Raw genomic sequence first — 20668 nt, 5'->3', positions numbered from 1 at the left:
CTAGAAACGATGCCTGAGCAGGCTCTTCAGGAGTGTCTGGGAGACAACACATCCTCTCCACAACTGCTGTTTTATACCTCCTGGGAAGAGACTCTGCGGTATCCGAAGCAGCACATCGGATTCAGTCACTTTTCTTCCATATGAAAAAATATCAATATCAACCCTGTGAACTCCCAAGTCTCTTTTTTCCATTATGTATTCTAAATGGGGTGTGATTAATGTTTGTGTGTGTGTGTGTGTATGAATGTATGTACGTATATACTGTATATTCCTTTGAGAGCAGGCATCAGAAAAATTAGTTATGCACCAACTCAGGAAACTCAAACTGCCCAAAGGGCTGCTGATTCAGTTCTACAGAGGAATTACTGAGTCTGTCATCTGCAGCTCTTGCCTGTCTTGGTGACCTTACAGACCCCCCCTCGCTTTGCTTAGGGAGGACCCCGAATATGGGATAAGTTGCAGCCCCAGAAGGGTGGCTCAACATCCCCCTACCTGAATGCAGGAGGAGAAGACCGGAGCCCAAGATCAAAGGGAGCACCCAACCTCATCACAGTGGAACAAGGGAGGGACTGGGTGCACCCTTTGGCTGGTTGAAGGGTTAGCTGATTTAAGAGAAAGCATAGTAATGGGGGACTTTTAACTATCCTGAAAACTGGGAAACACCTGCGCAACCAGGTCCCTCATGAGTCTTATTCATTTAAAACATTCTTATAACTGCCCATCTTTCAGTTAACTCTGTGCAGGTCACAAAAAGCATTTTTTAAAAACTATGCAACACATTAAAACATAAAACATTGAAAATAAAAACCAACAAACAAAAGACTGGCATCAATCCATGTCACCTTCTCATTATCTGATCTCCCAGCACCTGGAGAAAAGCCAGGTGCTTAAGGCTAAAAGGATGGAGGCCCTTTGAGAATATGGCTGGTATCTCACAAAGCTTTGTTGGCCTTAGCAAGTACCTTGTTGTGGTTTCTGCTGGAAGACAAGGGAACCATTCAGGGAATCCAACTGACAGGAGTTTCAGGTATCTGTAGGTGGTCTTACATGGTATAGACATTTAGAAAACCCACATAGATTGTATCAATGGCAGGGAGATGCTTCTTCACATCCACAACAATAAAGGCCAAATTAGCCCTAGATTCAGCCAGGGAACCCTTGTTCCAATTAGGCATTGATTGGGATGAAATTTTAAAGGCAATTTATTAGAGTATTGTAGCAAAGACATTTCCATGAATGAAAAGAGGGAATTCAGTACAGAGAATTGGGTTTCATTTTATACTCCATATAGCACAAAAAGAAGAAAACATGAATTGATTGCATGGAAGAAATCATCCTGCTCAGTTATTACAGTTACATCAGAGACATAGACAGTAACATCCCATAATATTAAGCATAAATGAAATGAGCATTGCATTAAAAGAACATTCATGTGGGAAATGGCATAATGAGTCACCTGTCTGTTGTGAAAAGGTACAATTTCAGCCAGTTGAAAAAGTATGTAAAATTGAAAAAGCCCTTTGTTATTCAGCCTGGGAAAGTCCCTTATTTGGCAGTTATTATTTACCCTTATCTTCTTTACTCAACCCTCATAGTAGAATCATTACAATTATTATCATGAATATCCTTATTCTGTTGCTTTGTAGGTACACTGAGAGGTTGTGATCTCGAGACAAATTCTTAGCCTGTCTATTCACACTATTAAATACGCAATTCAATTCTATTTCTGAGATACACTCTGTGACTTCTCACATTCAGTCATGTTTATCATTTTTCTCCCACATGAATTATTTGGTGTCGATGGAGGCCTTTACTCTCAATACAGCTCTTTCCACGCTCAAAACATTTATATGGTTTTTCTCTGAATGGATTGTTTGATGTGAACGAAGTTTTCCTTTTGAACGGAAACACTTGCCACAGTCCAGAGATTTATGTGGTTTTTCTCAATAATGGATTATTTGATGCTGGGAAAGTTTTCCTTTCTGACTGAGCTCTTTCCACACTCCAGAAAATTAATAAGGTTTTTCTCCTGTGTGGATTCTTTGATGTTTTTCAAGGATTTGAATTGTTTTGAAGTATTTTTTGCATTCCCTGCATTGGTACAGTTTTTGTACATGGAGTCTTTGATGTTTATACAGGTTGCTTCGACAACGGAAGCTCTTTCCACACTCCAGGCACATATAAGGTTTTTCTCCTGTGTGGATTCTTTGATGGGTATCAAGATTTCCCTTGTGACTGAAGCTCTTTCCACACTGCAGACATTTATGTGGTTTTTCTCCTGTGTGAATCCTTTGATGTCTATACAGACTTCCTCTCATACTGAAACACTTTCCACATTCCAGACATGTATGAGGTTTTTCTCCTGTGTGGATTCTTTGATGTTTTTCAAGGAATTGAATTGTTTTGAAGTATTTTTTGCATTCCACACATTGGTATGGATTTTGTAAACGGAGTCTTTGATGTTTATAAAGGTTGCTGCTACAACGGAAGCTCTTTCCACACTCCAGGCACTTATAAGGTTTTTCTCCTGTGTGGATTCTTTGATGGGTATCAAGATTTCCCTTGTAACTGAAGCTCTTTCCACACTCCAGACATTTATGTGGTTTTTCTCCTGTGTGAATCCTTTGGTGTCTATACAGACTTCCTCTCATACTGAAACACTTTCCACATTCAAGGCATTTATGTGGTTTTTCTCCTGTGTGAATCCTTTGGTGTCTATACAGACTTCCTCTCATACTGAAACACTTTCCACATTCAAGGCATTTATGTGGTTTTTCTCCTGTGTGGATTATTTGATGTCGCCAGAGGTTTGAAGCACTAGTGAAGCTCTTTCCACATTCCAGGCATTTGTAGGATTTTTCTCCTGTGTGGATTCTTTGATGGATAACTAGACTTCCTCTTTGACTGAAGCTCTTTCCACATTCCAGGCATATATTCGGCTTGTGCATTCTTTGATGTTTTTCAAGGATTTGAACTGTTTTAAAGGATTTTTCACATTCTGGGCATTCATATTTTCTTTCTCCTGAATGGATCCTTAGATGCCTTTGAAAATTGTCATTTGTTTTGAAAGATTTTTCACATACCGGGCATTTGTATTTCTTTTCTCCTGAGTGGATATTTAGATGCCTTTTACAATCTCCCTTTTTTTTGAAGCTCTTTCCGCATTCCGGGCATTGATATTTCTTTCCTCCCTCCTGGATCATTGGGGGATTTCCAGGTCTTCCAAAGGACCCTCCACCCTCCAGGCATTTCTTCAGTTTCTCCCTCCAATGGATTGTTTGATGTCTGTAAAGGTTGCTCCTCTGACTGAAGCTCTTTTCACACTCCATGCATTTATGAGATTTTTCTCCTGTGTGGATCCTTTGATGTGTATAAAGGTTGCCCCTCTGACTGAAGCTCTTTCCACATTCCAAACATTTATGAGGTTTTTCTCCTGTGTGGATCCTTTGATGTGAGAAAAGGTTGCCCCTCTGACTGAAGCTCTTTCCACACTCCATGCATTTAAATGGTTTGTCTACTAAATGAACCCTTAGATGACTCTGAAGAAGGTCGTTTTTCTTGAAGGATTTTTCACATTCCGGGCACTGATATTTCCCTCCTCCCTCCTGGATCCTTTGGGAATTTCCCGGTCTTCCTAAGGACACTCCGCCCTCCAGGACCGTCTCGGACTCTCCGCACGTTTCCTCCTCCCCGCATCGCCCTCCAGGCAACAGCCTTTTCCGGGGTCCCCCTGGGTTCATCCCTCCTGCAGCCCCGGAGACTCCCGACCTTTCCCCACCGTCACCCGGGGAAGCCACGCCGGGACTCGGCAGGGCTGTTCCGCGGGCCCCGCTCTCCTCCTCTCAGGCGGCGTTTCCTTTCTTCCTTCTCCTGCCAGGGTCCTCCATTCTCCTGTAGGGGAGGGAGAGAGAGAGGCAGATCAGGGCTGCGTCCCCTTCCCCGCAAGGGAGGCCTAAGCCGAAGCCTCGGCGTCACTTGGGCCCGAAAGACCTTCCCCCCGGACTGCGAATCCCAGCATCCCCTGCGCCAAACCTGCATCATCCGGGCTCCTCTGTCGCCGATCCAGGCAGCTCCCTCATTGCCAGTTTGTTTCCGGAAGTAGAGGCTTCACGCCCTTTTTCTCCAGAGGTTCCGCCTGTTCCTTTGGAGGGACCGCGCCAAGGAGTCCTCCTGCCAATTGCCACCCTCCCCAAAACGACCAATCGGCATCCGCCTTCCTTCAACCAGCCAGATGGCGCCTGTGCGGTGTTGGTGGTTGCTATGGTTCCCGGCGGAGATGGGGCGGAGGGATCCCTTTGATCTTTGGGGTCCTTCTTCCCCCCTCTTTCCCCCCTATTGAGGCCGGGGGAGCTCAGGGGCTCTTCTGGGGCGGAGACCTTATAGCCGCCTATAAAGGGGAGCCAGTGGGGTCCAGTGGGGAAAAAGCAAGAGAGCCTGAGTTTAAGTGTGGGGCAGCCGCTCTTTCGGTCCAGCCCACCTCACAGGGTTGTTGTTGGGGGGAAGAGAGGAGGGAGGGGTCACCGTGGCTGGAAGGGGGAGGGGCTCACAGAGCTCCAAAGGCCCCTCAGACTCAGTCCAACCCTGAGCTCCAAATTGGCTGCTTCCTTTTCTTGCACATCTTCTTTGCCTCATTTGCAGAAATAATAAAGTCAGAATCCAAATGAATAAACTCTCCATATGTGACTCACTCAAGTGTGTTTTTAAACAGCAACTACATGGCCTCTATTCGATGCAGGACAATTATTCTTCCTGGATATAAGAATTCGGAATTCTTGCACAAAATGAGACCGTCTCCAGTTAAAGAGGACCTGAGAAGGAGAATCTCCTGCCAATGGTTCCTGCTAATGAGTTTCCTCATGGAAATCAATACCTCAGTGTTGGAAAAAAAACAAGCAGAAAATCAAACAATTTGATGTGATGCAAGTTGGTTTCTCTCTGCTGGATCTCTCAACATTTGGAACTTGGCTAAAAGAGAGTCATATCTGCACCTAAGCAGAAATAATGGAGGGAGCTCACTTGGGATGAGGGAACTGTAGTTTGTCAATGCAGCTCAGAATCTTTTAAATCCAATGAAACTCTGAACATGAGGCTACTGATTATCAACTCTTATTTCTAGGTAGAAAGCAAAACTGGGCCACGGTTTTATTCTCCCCCCTTAACAGCAGGCAGAGAGGAAAGCAGGCACGCACAAAAAAATCCCAGTTTTGTCAATCTTCTTATACCCTTAAACAGCTTGCACTGACCATCATAGTGTTAGAAAACATGATTTAATGTCACGGAAAAGCTCATGATCTTTGCAGCGCTTCTCTGAACAATGGACCTTAGAAGGGGAAAGAAATACATTTTCTAGCATGTTACTCAGAGCTTTGTTAGAGCTTGGCATTATTATCTCTCAGTAGGTTGCAGAGAATACACATTTTTAATTACAGCAAAGAAGCAGAATCCACACTTTCTATTTCACAGGTTACTTTAGCTTGGGAATTTGCCCGGAGGCTTTATCTCCTCAATTGGCCCACTAGGTTACAATGGAGCTCAGCTCAGCAGGGAATCCAAGGTCAGGTTAGGCACCCTCTGTACATGCTCTAATCCTTCCAGGGACCCTTTTAAGACAAAACATAAAACAGCATGGCAACACAAAGGGTCCGATGGGATGTTGACCCAGAGCTACATTAACGTGTAGAGCTTCCATTGATAGAGGCAGTCTTCATTAAACAATCGGTTGTTTTTTCACAAATGGGCAGCTTGCGTGATTTATCTGGTTGCCTCCTAAAGATATTTGCCTGGTAATGCTATAGGTAGAAAAAGTGTTGAAACTGAGGTTTGAAAGGCACCTGTCATCTCCATGGGAATTCTGATGGCTTTATGACCTCATTAATGCAGGCTAAACTGACAGTTACTCTCAGTTGTCAGAGTGAAGATGCCATCCAATAGGTTAGGAAGTCTTCAGAAGAACTCCTGGGTTCTGGGAAATATTCTCTCTATTTGCAGCCAATTCATCAGAGTTGTATTCCAAGGACAAAAATGCCCATTTGGCCCCTTTTTAGGAAAGGGAAGAAGGGAGAAAATGAGAACATTCAGCCCTATTTCTGATTACTTTTAATTATTGGTTGATCATTTTAAATCAAGTCTTATTCTTTACCTTAACAGGTGCATTGAAAGAACTGTGGGCATCCCAGGTATTGGAGATTTCCTCCCTCTGTTGTAGTTTTTGGAAAGAAGGCGGAAAGAAGGGATGAGAAAGGAAAAGGTGGATTTCGGGAGGGAGGGGCTGGTAAGGCAGCTAGAGGGAGGATGAGGCTGGCTCGTATGCATGCATGCATGCATGCATGTATGTATGTATGTATGTATATATTGTATATTCCTTTGAGAGCAGGCATCAGAAAAATTAGTTATGCACCAACTCAGAAAACTCAAACTGCCCAAAGGGCTGCTGATTCAGTTCTACAGAGGAATTATTGAGTCTGTCATCTGCAGCTCTTGCCTGTCTTGATGATCTTACAGACCACCCCCCTCGCTTTGCTTAGGGAGGACCCCGAATATGGGATAAGTTGAGGGTGGATCAACATCCCCCTGTCTGAGCCCAAGATCAAAGGGAGCACCCCACCTCACCGCAGTGGAACAAGGAAGGGACTGGGCACACCCTCTGGCTGGTTGAAGGGTTAACTGATTTAAGAGAAAGCATAGTAATGGGGGACTTTTAACTATCCTGAAAACTGGGAAACACCTGCGCAACCAGGTCCCTCATGAGTCTCATTCATTTAAAACATTCTTATAACTGCCCATCTTTCAGTTAACTCTGTGCAGGTCACAAAAAGCAGTTTTAAAAACTATACAACACATAAAAACATAAAACATTGAAAATCAAAACCAACAAACAAAAGACTGGCATCAATCCATGTCACCTTCTCATTGTCTGATCTCCCAGCGCCTGGAGAAAAGCCAGGTGATTAAGGCTAAAAGGAACCCTTGCTCCAATTAGGCACCGAATGGGATGTCCATTTAAAGGCAACTTATTAGAGAATTAAGAGATTTCCCACAATGAAAAGAAGCAATACAGGACACAGAATCGAGTTTTATTTTATACTCCATGAAGTAGAAAAATTAGAAAATGAGTTGATTGCATGGAAGAAATCAGGGTCGATAAAAATCAATTTTAAAAAATCAGTTGTTTTTTTTAATTTAAATCATTTTTTATTTTTATCAAATTTATTTTAATAAAATGCTTTTGGAGTTAAAAACTGTCTAAAGATAGTTTTCTATTTAAGATGCATTAATAATTTATTTATTCAACATGAAATGGAGCTTAGTTATACAATACAATAAAGGGACCTTGGAGGTTTTCTAGTCTACCTCCCTGCCTAGGCAGGAAACTCTATACCATTTCAGACAAATGGCTATCCAACATCTTCTTAAAGACTTCCAATGTGGGGGCATTCACAACTTCTGGAGGCAACTTCTGTTCCACTGGTTAATTGTTTTAACTGTCAGGAAATTTATCCTCAGTTCTATGTTGCTTCTCTCCCTGATTAGTTTCCACCCATTGCTTCTTGTTCTACCCTCAGGTCCCTTGGAGAATAGCTTGACTCCCTCTTCTTTGGGGCAGACCCTGAGATATTGGAACACTGCTATCATGTCTCCCCTAGTCCTTCTTTTCATTAAACTAGACATACCCAGTTCCTGCAAACGCTCGTCATTATGTTGCATGAAACTGTATTTTCTGCAATATTTCAATTAAACATGCATTGCACTGATATGTTCACACAATTTCACAGTAACCATGAGATAAATCATAAAGTGCAGGAATATTCCTTTATCCTATTGTTTTGCAAATCTATGTAGACTACAAGCTATAAGATTGTTTGGACTAAACAATTTTGTTTGAAGAGATATACATTTGTACCACAAAGTTCCAAGTGGGAGGGGGAAACGGCAAGCGGTAAAAACAAAAGTGAAACCTTTTAAGCAGCTTATAAATATGTTAAAGAGCACCTGACATTTCAGATTGATCATGGCAGTGCTTGTTAGTGGGCATCCCCTCACCTGTTGCCAGCCACATCGCTCACCTTGTTGTGTCCTTGATGCATCACCAGCCCTCCCATTAAAGTGAATGGGACTGTCGGTGAGTCAACAGCGGGTCAGAGGAGGAGCCGCTGCATGACAGACATAACAGTTGCTCTTTAAAAATTATGATTTAAATCAAGTTGATTTAAATTAAGCCATTTTACTTGTGATTTATATAATGATTTAAATTGTGATTTAAATCGAATCAATCCTGGAAGAAATAATCCTGTTCAGTTACAGTTACATCAGAGATATGGACAGAAACATCCCATAATATTAAGGGTAACTACAGGAATAAGCTTTGCATTAAAACAATGTTGACATGGAAAATGGCATAATGAGTCACAAAAGCCTACTGTGAAAAGGTACAATTTCAGCCAGTTGAAACATCTATCATATACAACTAAAGAATTGCATTATTATTATTCAGCCTGGAAAAGTCCCATATTGGGCAGATTATTTGCCCTTCTTAATATCTTCTTTACTGAAACCTTCATATTGGAATTATTATAATTATTATGAATATCATTATTCTGTTGCTTTGTATGTAGCCTGAGAGTTCGTGCAGGCAAGATAAATTCTTTGGGTGCCTATTCACACTTGGCCAAATTAAATAGGCAATTCAATTCAATTCCTGAGATACACTCTGGGATTGAAGGTTTTTCTCCTGTGTGAATTATTTGATGTTGACGGAGGTTTGAATGGTCAGTAAAGCTCGTTCCACACTCCAAACATTGATATGGTTTTTCTCCTGAGTGGATTCTTTGATGTCTATAGAGATTAAATAGGCAATTCAATTCCTGAGATACACTCTGGGATTGAAGGTCTTCTCACACCCAGGCATGTTTATCATTTTTCTCCCATATGAATTATTTGGTGTTGCTGGAGGCCTCTACGCTGAGTATAGCTCTTTCCACATTCAAGACATTTATGCGGCTTTTCTCCTGAATGGATTGTTTGATGGAGTGAAAGTTTTCCTCTCTGACTGAAGCTCTTTCCACACTCCAGATATTTATGTGGTTTCTCCCATGCGTGGATTCTTTGATGTCTGTCAAGGTGTCCTCTCTGACTAAAGCTCTTTCCACACTGCAGACATTTATGTGGTTTTTCACCTGTGTGAATTCTTTGGTGTCGCCGGAGGCTACTACGCTCAACAAAGCTCTTTCCACACTCCAGACATTTGAAGGGTTTTTCTCCTGTGTGGATTCTTTGATGATTATCGAGACTTCCCCTTTGACTGAAGCTCTTCCCACACTGCAGACATTTATGTGGTTTTTCTCCTGTGTGAATCATTTGATGTCCATATAGACTTCCTCTTCTACTAAAACACTTTCCACATTCAAGGCATTTATGTGGTTTTTCTCCTGTGTGGATTCTTTCATGTCGACGGAGTTTTGAACCATTAGTAAAGCTCTTTCCACACTGGAAGCATTTGTAGGGTTTTTCTCCTGTGTGGATTCTTTGATGAATATCAAGACTTCCCTTTTGACTGAAGCTCTTTCCACACTCCAGGCATATATTTGGCTTGTGAATCCTTAGATGTTTTTCAAGGATCTGAATTGTTTTAAAGGATTTTTCACATTCCCCACATTCATACTCTTCTTGTAAATGGACTGTTTGATGTCTATAAAGGCTACTCCTCTGACTGAAGGTCTTTCCACACTCCAGGCATTTGTGAGGTTTTTCTCCTGTGTGGACCCTTAAATGCCTTTGAAGGTGGTCATTTCTTCTGAAGAATTTTTCACATTCTGGGCATTCGTATTTTTTTTCTCCTGAGTGGATACATAGATGCCTTTGAAGAACGTCATTTCTTTTGAAAGATTTTTCACATTCTAGGCAATAATATTTCTTTCCTCCCTCCTGGCATTTATTCGGTTTCTCCCTCCAGTGGATCCTTTGATGTTTATAAAGATGCGCCCTTTGGCGGAATCTCTTTCCACACTCCAGGCATTTATTTGGTTTCTCTCCACAGTGCATCTTTTGATGTCTATAAAAGCTTCCCGTTTGACGGAAGCTCTTTCCACACTCCAAGCATTTAAACGGTCTCTCTCCTGTGTGGATTCTTAGATGGTCTTTAAGTTCTCTACTTCTTTTGAAGTATTTTTTGCATTCTGGGCATTCATAGTTCTTTTCTCCTGTGTGGATCCTTAGATGCCTTTTAAGAAGGTCGTTTCTCTTGATTGATTTTTTGCATACCGGGCACTGATATTTTTTTCCTCTCTCCTGGATCCTTTGGGGGTTCCCAGGTATCCGGAAGGACTCTCCACCCTCCAGGACCGTCTCTCGGTCTTCGCCCATTTCCTCCTCCCCGCTTCGCCCTCCAGGCAGCCCGCTCTCCTCCTCCTCCTCTCGGCCGGCGCTTCCTTCCTTCTCCAGCCGGACTCCTCCGGCGTCCTGCAGGGGAGAAAGAGAGGCGGGTCACGGCTGCGTTCCCTTCCCCGCAGAAGAAACCCAGGCCGAAGCCTCCGCCTCTAGCGGACCCGAAAGAGACCCTCCCGGAGTGCGATTCCCATCATCCCCTGCGCCAAACCTGCATCAACTGGGCTTCTCTGTCGCCGGTTTAGGCAGCTCCCTCGTTGCCAGTTTGTTTCCGGACGTGGAGGCTTCACGCCCTTTCTTTTCCAGAAGTTCCGCCTCCTCCTTTGGAGGGATCGCCCAAGGAGTCCTCCTGCCAATCGCCAGCCCCTCCAGACTGACCAATCGGCGTCCGCCTTCTTTCATCCAGCAAGATGACGCCTGCGCGGTGTGGATGGTTGCTATGGTTCCCCGCGGAGGTGGGGCGGAGGAATCTCATTGATGTTTGGAGCCCTTCCCCCCCCTCTTTCCCCCCCTATTGAGGCCGGGGGAGCTCAGGGGCTCTTCTGGGGCGGAGACCTCATAGCCGCCTATAAAGGGAACCAGTGGGGTCCAGTGATGAAGGCACGGGTGGGGATGGTGGAGGGTTCTGAACTCCCAAGTGTCTTTTTTCCATTATATATTCTATATGGGCTGTTATTAATGTGCGTGTGTAGAAAATATATAATATAAAAAAATATAAATATATAATATGTTGAGAGCAGGCATCAGAATTCCCTTTTTAAATGGGTCCCAGTTTCTTCATAGGAAAACGTGAAAATAAAGGTTATCTTATCAAACCTTTATTGTGATCAGGGACAGTCCACTGGTGTTTGCTCGCTTAAAAAGCATAAATTTCATGGTTTAAAATTAATAATTCACCTTTGGCAAACAAAATGAAATAAATACATAAAAGTAATAATTATAATTTTAAGACAAAGATCTAAAATGTATGCCAAAAAAATTGTGTGGCATTCTTATATTTTACTCTCCCTGCTGCCCCCCTTCCACTGCTTCCATTCGTGGGCCTCTGTCTCGCCAAGAGGCGTTTCATGTGGACCCCCCTTACATCTGAAGAGCTGCCAGGAGTCCTTTGCAAGCCAGTCTTCCCAATTGCTTTCGGATTTCTGGCCCCAGTCAAGGCTCATGGGCTGAAAACAGGGGCAGAGAAGGATAAAAGAGGTGTTTCCCTCCACCCCGCCCCACTGGCTACCCCTTTAACCCCCAGGACTCAGCTTCTCAGACACCCATAATAACAATTCCGCCTGTTCCTTTGGAGGAACTGCACCCAATGAGTCCTCCTGCCAATTGCTGCCTTCCCCAAAATGACCAATCGGCATCCTCTTTCCTTCGACCAGCCAGATGGCGCCTGTGCGGTGTGGATGGTTGCTATGGTTCCCCAGGGAGGTGGGGCGGAGGGATCCCATTGATGTTTGGGGTCCTTCTCCCCCGCTCTTTCCCCCCTATTGAGGCCGGGGGAGCTCAGGGGCTCTTCTGGGGCGGAGGCCTTATAGCCACCTATAAAGGGGAGCCACTGGGGTCCAGTGGGGAGAAAGCAAGAGAGCCTGAGTTCAAGTGTAGGGCAACCGCTCTTTCGGCCCAGCCCACCTCACAGGGTTGTTGTTGGGGGAAGAGAGGAGGGAGGGGTCACCGTGGCTGGAAGGGGGAGGGGCTCAGAGAGCTCCAAAGGCCCCTCAGTCCAACCATGAGCTCCAAATTGGCTCCTTCCTTTTCTTGCCTCTCTTCTCCACCTTCTTTGTAGAAATAATAAAGTCAGGATCCAAATAAATAAACTCTCCATATGTGACTCACTCAAGTGTGTTTTTAAACAGCCAGTGACGTGCGGTGAGGTTTATACCTGGTGAGGCTCAGCTGGGCATCCTTTTGTGAAACAGCTCAGCAGGGCAGCGGTCGGCCTCAGCGGGGGGTGGGTGGAATTTGCATCACGGGAGCAACCAAGCGCCCGGGTCTGCAGCAAAGGCCCTTGGGTGGCTCCCGCGATGCAAAGTGCCCCGCTGCCCCCCCGCTGTCCTGGCCTGCGTCCACTGCTTCTCCAAGCTCCGCTGCTGGAAGTCCCGGATCGCCTCTGGGGGAAGGCTGAGTGAGAAACGGAGCGAAGCTTCTCCACGGCCTCCCAGCACTACGCAGAGGCTGTCACAGGAGTACGTGTCAGCGGCCGGTGGCCCGGGCTGTGAGACAAGGGAGTGCTTAAAGTAGCCGCTGCCGCCGCCACCGCCCCACCGGACAAAGGAGGGGCGGTGGCGGCAGCGGCTGCTTTAAGCGCTCCCTTGTCTCGCAGCTGGGGCCGCTCCAGGACGCCGGCCGCTGACACGTGCTCTTGCAAGAGCCTCTGCGCAGCGCCGGGAGGCCGCAGAGCAGCTTCGCTCCGCTTCTCACCCAGCCTTACCCCAGAGGCGATCCGGGACTTCCAGCGGCGGAGCCTGGAGAAGCAGGCCGGGGCAGCGGGTGGCAGCATCAGGGATGGTGGGGCACTTTGCATCGCGGGAGCCGCCAAGAGCCCAGGTCTGCAGCAAAGAGGCAGCCTCCTCCTTCTCTCCCACTCCTCTCTCCTCTGAAGCACGCCCCGCCCAACGTAAGCGTGCTCAAGAAGACATGATTCGCTGCTTCCAGATCAGGAGGCGAGAGAATTAGTGCCTCTTTTGCATCTGAACTTTTTTGCTTTTTAACTCTTTCTTAACTTTTAGAAGGCGAAAAATTCCTTATGGAAAAGAGGCCCCAAGTTCTCTCGCCTCCTGCTTTGGTTAACACTAAGCAGACACCAAGCCATTGAGACCTGGAATCTGGTAGCAACTATCTTGGCTTTAATTATTTAAAAAAAATATTTAAATTTCTTTCTTTTTCCTGAGGAGACTGGTGAGGCTCCGCCTCCCTTGCCTCTAGTGACTGCACGTCCCTGTAAACAGCAACTACATGGCCTCTATTCGATGCAGGACAATTATTCTTCCTGGATATAAGAATTCGGAATTCTTGCACAAAAGGAGACCGTCTCCAGTTAAAGAGGACCTAAGGAGAGTCTGCTGCCAATAGTTCCTGCTAGTGAATTTCCTCATAGAAATCAATACCACTGTTGGAAAAAGGAAATCATATAATTTTGATATAATCCAAGTTAGATTCCTTCTGTGTCTCTTTAACTGTTGGAATCCTCAACATTTGGAACATGGCCAAAAATGTGCCTTGGGGTTGAAGCATCATTAAGGTATGCAATATTTTGGGGGGCAGAAGTTGTTCAAGGCAGACTGGACTTTTTTTTCTGTCCTGGATCGCTGTTTTACTTTGGGATTCAGAATAAGGGGTCTTTGGGATTCAGAAATAATGGAGGGAGCTCACGTGGGTTGATGTTACAAAACACAAAACATGGCAACGGAAAGGGAATACAATGGGAGGTTGACCTGAGGCTGTATAAATGAGTCTTAGTGGAGTTTTCCTACAAAGGGGCAGTCTACATCCAACAATCTGTCTTTTGTGAGAAATGGGCAGCTTGAGGGATTAGTTTGGTCTCCTCCTACAGATATTTGACTGGCAATGCTGTATATAGAAAATGGGGAGTAGGTGAGGCGGACAAAGTGAGGTTTGATAGGCCACCTATCATCTCCATGGGAATTCTGATGCCTTTATGACCTCATCCATGCAAGCTAAGCTGTCAGTTATCGGACTGAAGATGCCCCCCAAGAGGTTAGTCAGTCTTCAGAAGGGCTCTGGGAAATCTTCCCTCTATTTGTAGCCAATTTATCAGGGTTATATTGCAAGGGTCGAAATGCCCATTTGGCCCATTCTTAGGAATGAGAAGCAGGGAGAAAATGAGAACATCTAGCCCTTTTTCCTGTTACTTTTCATTATAGTTAATCGTTCTAAATGATTAGTTTTAATTTTCCAACTCAGGCACCAAATTTGGTGTGAAGCTGCAACAGGAATCCCCTCCAAAGAGGGATGGGATGGAGGAGGAAAATACACCCACACCCCAACTTCGGCATCAGGTTTCCAAGGTGTCAAAAAAGATTGAAAAATGCAAATACGATGGGGGCAGTATTGGAGGGGATTTCCCCCCTTTGCTGTAGTTTTTAGAAAGAACGGATGAGAAAGGAGGTGAATTCAGGGAGGGAGGGGATGGTAAGGCAGCTGGAGGGGAGGGGGCCTGGCTCACTCAACTATGCTTACTGTCTCTGGGATGTATTTTGCAGTTATCTTTCAGGATAGTTTGATATATTGCCCCCAAAATGTATAGGTAGTACTAGATGTTTACAGGTAGTACTAGACAAGAAAATGGCAGTGTTGATTTTTATTTTACCCTACCATTATACTCATGTTGCAAAGTCAGAAAATGTAAATATGGGAATTCTCAAATTCAAAATAAAATGTCTCATCCCACTAAAGTACTTTCCGTCCCAGAAATAGTCAACTGTCAGCTAGAAGCGATGCCTGACCAGGTTCTGCACGATTGTCTGGGGCACGACACATCATCTCCACAAGCGCTCTGTTACCTCCTGGGAAGAGAAGAGACTGCGGTATCCGAAGCAGCACATCAGATTCAATCACTTTCAATCACCATTATGTATTGTAATTGGTGTGTGTGTGTGAGAGAGAGAGAAAGAAAGAAAGAGAATTTATATGTATGTATGTATGTATGTATGTATGTATGTATGTGTGTGTGTGTGTATATATATATATATATATATATATATATATATATATATATATATATATATATATATATATATATGTATGTATATGTATACACACACACACATATATATATATATACATACACACACACACACATATATATCACATACACATACACACATTTTTTAATGGGTATCATTTTTTTTCACAGGAAAATGTAACAATCTTATGAAACCTTTATTGCCATAAGGGACAGTACATTGGGGTTTGGCCAATCAAAAAGCATAAACTTCAAAATCAAAAAATTAATCATTCACCTTGAGGCAAACAAATCTAAATAAATACTTATATAGTAATAAGTATATAATAATTTTAAGACAAAAATTTAAAATGTACGCCAAGAAATAGGGTGCCATCCTTGGATATTATATAGCATCCTGAATAGATCCCGGTCCAAAGCACTGTAAAATGTTGGAAAATATGAACATGAAGACCACTTTACAGATAGTAGAAATAAGGGAGGTTTTGGACTCCCAGATTGGGAACTTGTATTACCATGCGGCTGCTGTGACTTGCCTTAAGGATTAGATAAACCAAAATAATAAAAGGATGCTAACAATAGAGGGTCATGACCTTCAACTTGGCTGGCATACTTTTATTTGGGAGGGAAAAAAAAAACAAAATACACTCATATATCCAGAGACACTTAGTAAGAGATTCCCTATAGTAGGGTCTGGGGGGGGGGGAATTAAGAAAAATCATTATATGAAAATCCCTCTCTGGCTATCAGCTATGGAGGCAATGATATATCCCAGTGTATTAGACCTAAATAAGGTAGTGAGATACAAAGATTTATTGGATGATGAAGGGAAATTAAAATCTGACCAAGAATTAAAGAGCCATGGAATAGAGATAGGTTGGTGGCCATATCTGCAAATTAGGACAAGATATAAAAAAGATTTAGAACAATATGGCCTCCACAGAGAATAACAGGAATTAGATGAAATATTCCCGGGGGAGGAGGGGGTGATTACAAAAGCATATAATTTTTCCTTAAGATTTAAAATGGAGGAAGAAGCAGTGAAAGAGACAATGATACAATTATTCTTTAAGATTTAAAATGAAAGAAACAATAAAGACTCTACCAGCTGCTCCAAACACAGTATATTCTCACTTGTCTGGGAATATCCTGAATGTCTATGGAGATTCTCCGCCATCCAGGTCATGGTTGTCCCAAAGGTGCTTTTTCAAGAGGCAGCTGGACTTTCTACTTTTCCTTCTCATCCAAGAAGCTTCTTCATTCCTGACTAGAGATACCTGTACAATTAGCACGGGAGAACTCCAGAGTTGTGTGCCCTCTCCACTTCTCTCTGTACACCAGTGACTAAATTTCAAAAGATTACTGTGTCAAAGTACTAAAATCTGCAGATTATACAACAGCGAGTGGTCTCATTCAAGACAACAATGAATCTGTATACAGTTGGGAGGTTGAACAACTAGGCTTGAGGTCCAATCAGAACAATCTTGAACTAAATACACTCAAAACCATAGAAATGGTGGGAGATTTTAGGAGAAACCCTCACATACTACCACCTCTTACAATTCTAGACAACATAGTATCAACAGTATAGACCTTCAAATTTCTAGGTTCTATCCTATCTTAAGACTTAAAAATGGACACCTAACATCAAAAACATCATCAAACAGCACAAGAATGTTCTTTCTGCACCAAGCTCAAACGGCCCAAAGAGCTCCTGATTCAGTTCTACAAAGGAATTATTGAGCCTGTCATCTGCAGCTCTTGCCTGCCTGGGTGACCCTCCAGACATCCCCTCCCCCACCTTGCCTAGGGAGGTACCCTGAATGTGGGGAAAATTGCAGCCCAAGAAGGCCCCCTCAACCTCCCCTTGACTGAAATGCAGGGGGAGAAAGACCAGACTCCAAAGATCAAAGGGAGCACCCTACCTCACCGCATGGGTCAAGGAAGGGACTGGGCACTGCGAAGACACCCTCTGTCTGGTTGGAGGGTTAGCTGATTTAAGAGAAAGCATAGTAACGGGGGACTTTTAACTATCTTGAAAATTGGGAAACACCTGCTCAAACAGCTGTGCAGCTCCCAAAAAGCCCTTATAAAACCATAAAACACATTAAAACCTAAAACATTGGGGGGGGGGGGGAAAGACTGGTATCAATTCATGCCAACTTCTCATTGTCTGATCTCCCAGACAATGCTCCTTAAAAATTATGATATAAATCAAGTGTATTTAAATCAAAGCCTTTTACTAATGATTTATATAATGATTTAAAGACTTGATTTAAATAAAATCCACCCTGGAAGAAATTATCCTGCTCAGTTACAGTTACATCAGAGACATGGACAGTAACATCCCATACTATTAAGGATAATCACAGAAATAAGCCTTGCATTAAAAGAATGTTCACATGGTAAATGACATCATGAGTCACAAAAATCTACTCTGAAAAGATACATTTTCAGTCAGTTCAAACATCTATGATATACAACTAAAGAATTGTATTATTATTATTATTATTCAGTCTAGAAAAGTCCCCTATTTGGCAGTTATTCACCCTTCTTAATATTTTCTTTGCTCAACCCTCATATTGGAATTATTATAATTATCATGATTATCATTAGTCTGTTGCTTTGTATGTACACTGAGAGCTTGTGCAGGCAAGACAAATTCCTTGGGTGCCTATTCACACTTGGCCAAATTAAATATACAATTCAATTCAATTCCTGAGATACACTCTGGGACTGAAGGTTTTTCTCCTGTGTGAATAATTTGATGTCTATACAGAGTTCCTCTAGTATTGAAACACTTTCCACATTCGGGGCATTTATGTGGTTTTTCTCCTGTGTGAATTATTTGATGTCGACGGAGGTTTGAATGGTCAGTAAAGCTCTTTCCACACTCCAGACATTGATATGGTTTTTCTCCTGAGTGGATTCTTTGATGTCTATACAGATCTCCTCTCCTATTGAAGCTCTTCCCACAATGCAGACATTTATGTGGTTTTTCTCCTGTGTGGATTCTTTGATGTCGACAGAGGCTTGAAGCATTAGTGAAGCTCTTTCCACATTCCAGGCATTTGTAAGGTTTTTCTCCTGTGTGGATTCTTTCATGTCGACGGAGGTTTGAAGCATAAGTAAAGCTCTTTCCACATTGCAGGCATTTGTAGGGTTTTTCTCCTGTGTGCATTCTTTGATGTTCTTCAAGATTTCCCCTTTGACTGAAGCTCTTTCCACACTCCATGCATATATTTGGCTTGTGGATCCTTTGATGTTTTTCAAGGATTTGAATGGTTTTGAAGTGCTTCTTACATTCCCTGCATTGGTATGGTTTTTGTAAATGGAGTCTTTGATGTGCATAAAAGGTGCTGCTATGACGGAAGCTCTTAACACATGCCAGACAAGTATAAGGTTTCTCTCCTGTGTGGATCCTTTGATGTTGATCAAGAACTGCTCTCTGACAGAAGTTCTTTCCACATTCAAGGCATTGATGTGGGTTTCCAACTGAGTGGCTGCTTAGATGCCTTTGAAAATATCTATTTCTTTTGAAGGATTTTTCACATTCCGGGCATTGATACTTCTTTCCTTCCTCCTGGATCCCTCCACCCTCCAAGCCTTTCTTAGGTTTCTCTCCCGAATGGATCCTTTCATGTCTATAAAGATTTCCCAAATGACTGAAGCTCCTTCCACACTCCAGGCACTTGTGAGGTTTCTCTCCTGTGTGGATCCTTAGATGGCTCTGAAGATGGCCATTATTTTTGAAGGATTTTTCACATTCAGGGCATTTGTATTTCTTTTCTTCCTCCTGGACCCTTTGGGGATTCTGGGATCTTCCGAAGGACCCTTCGCCCTCCAGGACCGTCTCGGGGTCTTCGCCTGTTTCTTCCTCCTTGCACCGCCCTCCAGGCAGCCGCCTTTCCCGGCCCCTCCCTGGGCTCATCCCTCCTGCAGCCCCGGAGCCTCCCGGCCTTTCCACGGCGTCTCCCGGGAAAGCCGCGTCGGGACCTCCTGTTCTCAGGCAGCGCTTCCTTCCTTGCTTCCTCCGCCGGGCTCCTCCGTCCTCCTGCAGGAGAGAGAGAGAGATGCGGGTCACGGATATATCCCCTTCCCTTCCCCGCAGGGCAGGCCTAGGCCGAAGCCTTTCGTCACATGCACCCGAAAGAGACCCTCCCGGACTGCGACATCCAGCATCCCCTGCGCCAAACCTCCATCATCAGCGCTCCTCTGTCACCGATTCAGGCAGCTCCCTCGTTCTCCGTTTTGGAAGTGGAGGCTTCACGCCGTTTTTTCTCCGGAAGTTCCGCCTATTCCTTTGGAGGGACCGCCCCAAAGAGTCCTCCTGCCAATCGCCGCCCTCCCTAGAGCGACCAATCGGCGTCCGCCCGCCTTCACTCAGTCAGAGGGCGCCTGCGCAATGTCGATAGTTGCTATGGTTCCCCGCGGAGGGGGGGCGGAGGACTCCCTTATATCTTTATATATGGTGATTGTTGCATCCCAAGCATTTCAGGACTCCAGGATAAGGAGCCACCTTGGAAATAGTTTTTGGAGGTTCTGTCCTGAAGGAAAAGCCAGGATCCTCTCAGGGGAGTTTCAAAGTGGTTTTGACATGGGGAGGACCTCTCGGGAGATGCTCCCCTTGGAGTTCGGCTGCTCAAAGGGGCTGCAATAGATGGGAATAAATGGATATTTCCCTTCCTAGCTTCCTTCCTTCCTCCGCCGGGCTCCTCCGTCCTCCTGCCGGGGAGAGAGAGAGGCGGGTGACGGCTGCGTCCCCTTCCCCGCAGGAGGGACCCAGGCCGAACCCTCCGCATCTTGAGGACCTTCCCGGACTGCGACTCCCAGCGTCCCCTGCGCCCTCCCTGTTCTATTACGCGTGCGCAAATTCGCTTCTCTGATTCCGAAAGCCAGGGCCAGACCGGCCTTCCTCTCTTTTCGGCCAAGCCCCGCCTTTTCCTCCTGGCCTCTTTCTTACATCTGCCGCCTCTATCGCCGACTCCGTTGCTCGTTTTGTTTCCGAAGTTTTCTCCAGAAGCTCCTCCACCTTCGCCTGTAGGGACCATCTCACGGGGTCGTTAGACCAATCGCTGCCCTCCACACAGCGGCCAATCGGCGTCGGCCTTCCTGCAGTGAGCCATAGGGCGCTTGCGCGGTGCAGAGGTCCTTCGTCGTGCCCCGCGCAGGTGAAGGGTGGGGGGGCTCCCTTTGGTCTTTGGGGTCCAGTCTCCCCCCCCTCCTAGAATCCAGGCAGGCGGAGGTTGAGGGGCCCTTCTGGGGCTGCGGCTTTTCCCCCTCCCCTTCCCCACCCGGGGATCTCACTAGGCAAGGCGGGGGAGGGGATCTGGGGGCAGCAAGGCAGGTGGGGTTGAAGGGGCTCCGCTTCCTCCTGAGCGGCTCCAGGCAGCGAGGAAGACCCCCCAATCAAACTCCATCGCCCCCCCTTTCCTCTTCCTCCCTCCCTCCCTCCCAAGGCACCTTTGAAAATCTGCAGGGGGGCGAAATCCCCCTCCCCCAAGCCCTTAATATGTGGACCCCCTCAGTCTCTGACCTCTTCAGTGGGAAGAAGCTTCTTGGATGAGAAGCAAAACGCCTTCAAAGGAAAAC

The 20668-nt window shown here is 44.9% G+C and overlaps 2 protein-coding genes across 2 annotated transcripts; both read right to left on the bottom strand.

The window, feature by feature from the left end:
* Nucleotides 1–1184: 1184 nt before the first annotated feature.
* LOC148048526 (uncharacterized) lies at nt 1185–4107 on the bottom strand. The gene is made up of 2 exons (XM_087704543.1): nt 4033–4107; nt 1185–3891 (listed from the first exon to the last, which is right to left on the bottom strand). The coding sequence occupies exon 2, from the start codon at nt 3738–3740 to the stop codon at nt 2013–2015; it is 1728 nt and encodes a 575-aa protein (XP_087560669.1). The 5' UTR covers nt 3741–3891; nt 4033–4107; the 3' UTR covers nt 1185–2012.
* Nucleotides 4108–7079: 2972 nt separating this feature from the next.
* On the bottom strand, nt 7080–19363 carry LOC106552590 (uncharacterized). The gene is made up of 3 exons (XM_087704535.1): nt 19273–19363; nt 17814–19130; nt 7080–10341 (listed from the first exon to the last, which is right to left on the bottom strand). The coding sequence occupies exons 1-3, from the start codon at nt 19279–19281 to the stop codon at nt 8911–8913; spliced, it is 2757 nt and encodes a 918-aa protein (XP_087560661.1). The 5' UTR covers nt 19282–19363; the 3' UTR covers nt 7080–8910.
* Nucleotides 19364–20668: the final 1305 nt, after the last annotated feature.

This window comes from Thamnophis sirtalis, unplaced genomic scaffold (genome assembly GCF_051295495.1).
Source record: "Thamnophis sirtalis isolate CommonGarterSnake01/CBP01778 unplaced genomic scaffold, rThaSir2_p1.2 scaffold_2, whole genome shotgun sequence".
NCBI classification, from domain to species: Eukaryota; Metazoa; Chordata; class Lepidosauria; order Squamata; family Natricidae; genus Thamnophis; species Thamnophis sirtalis.
This window is presented reverse-complemented; position numbering and strand designations above follow the sequence as displayed.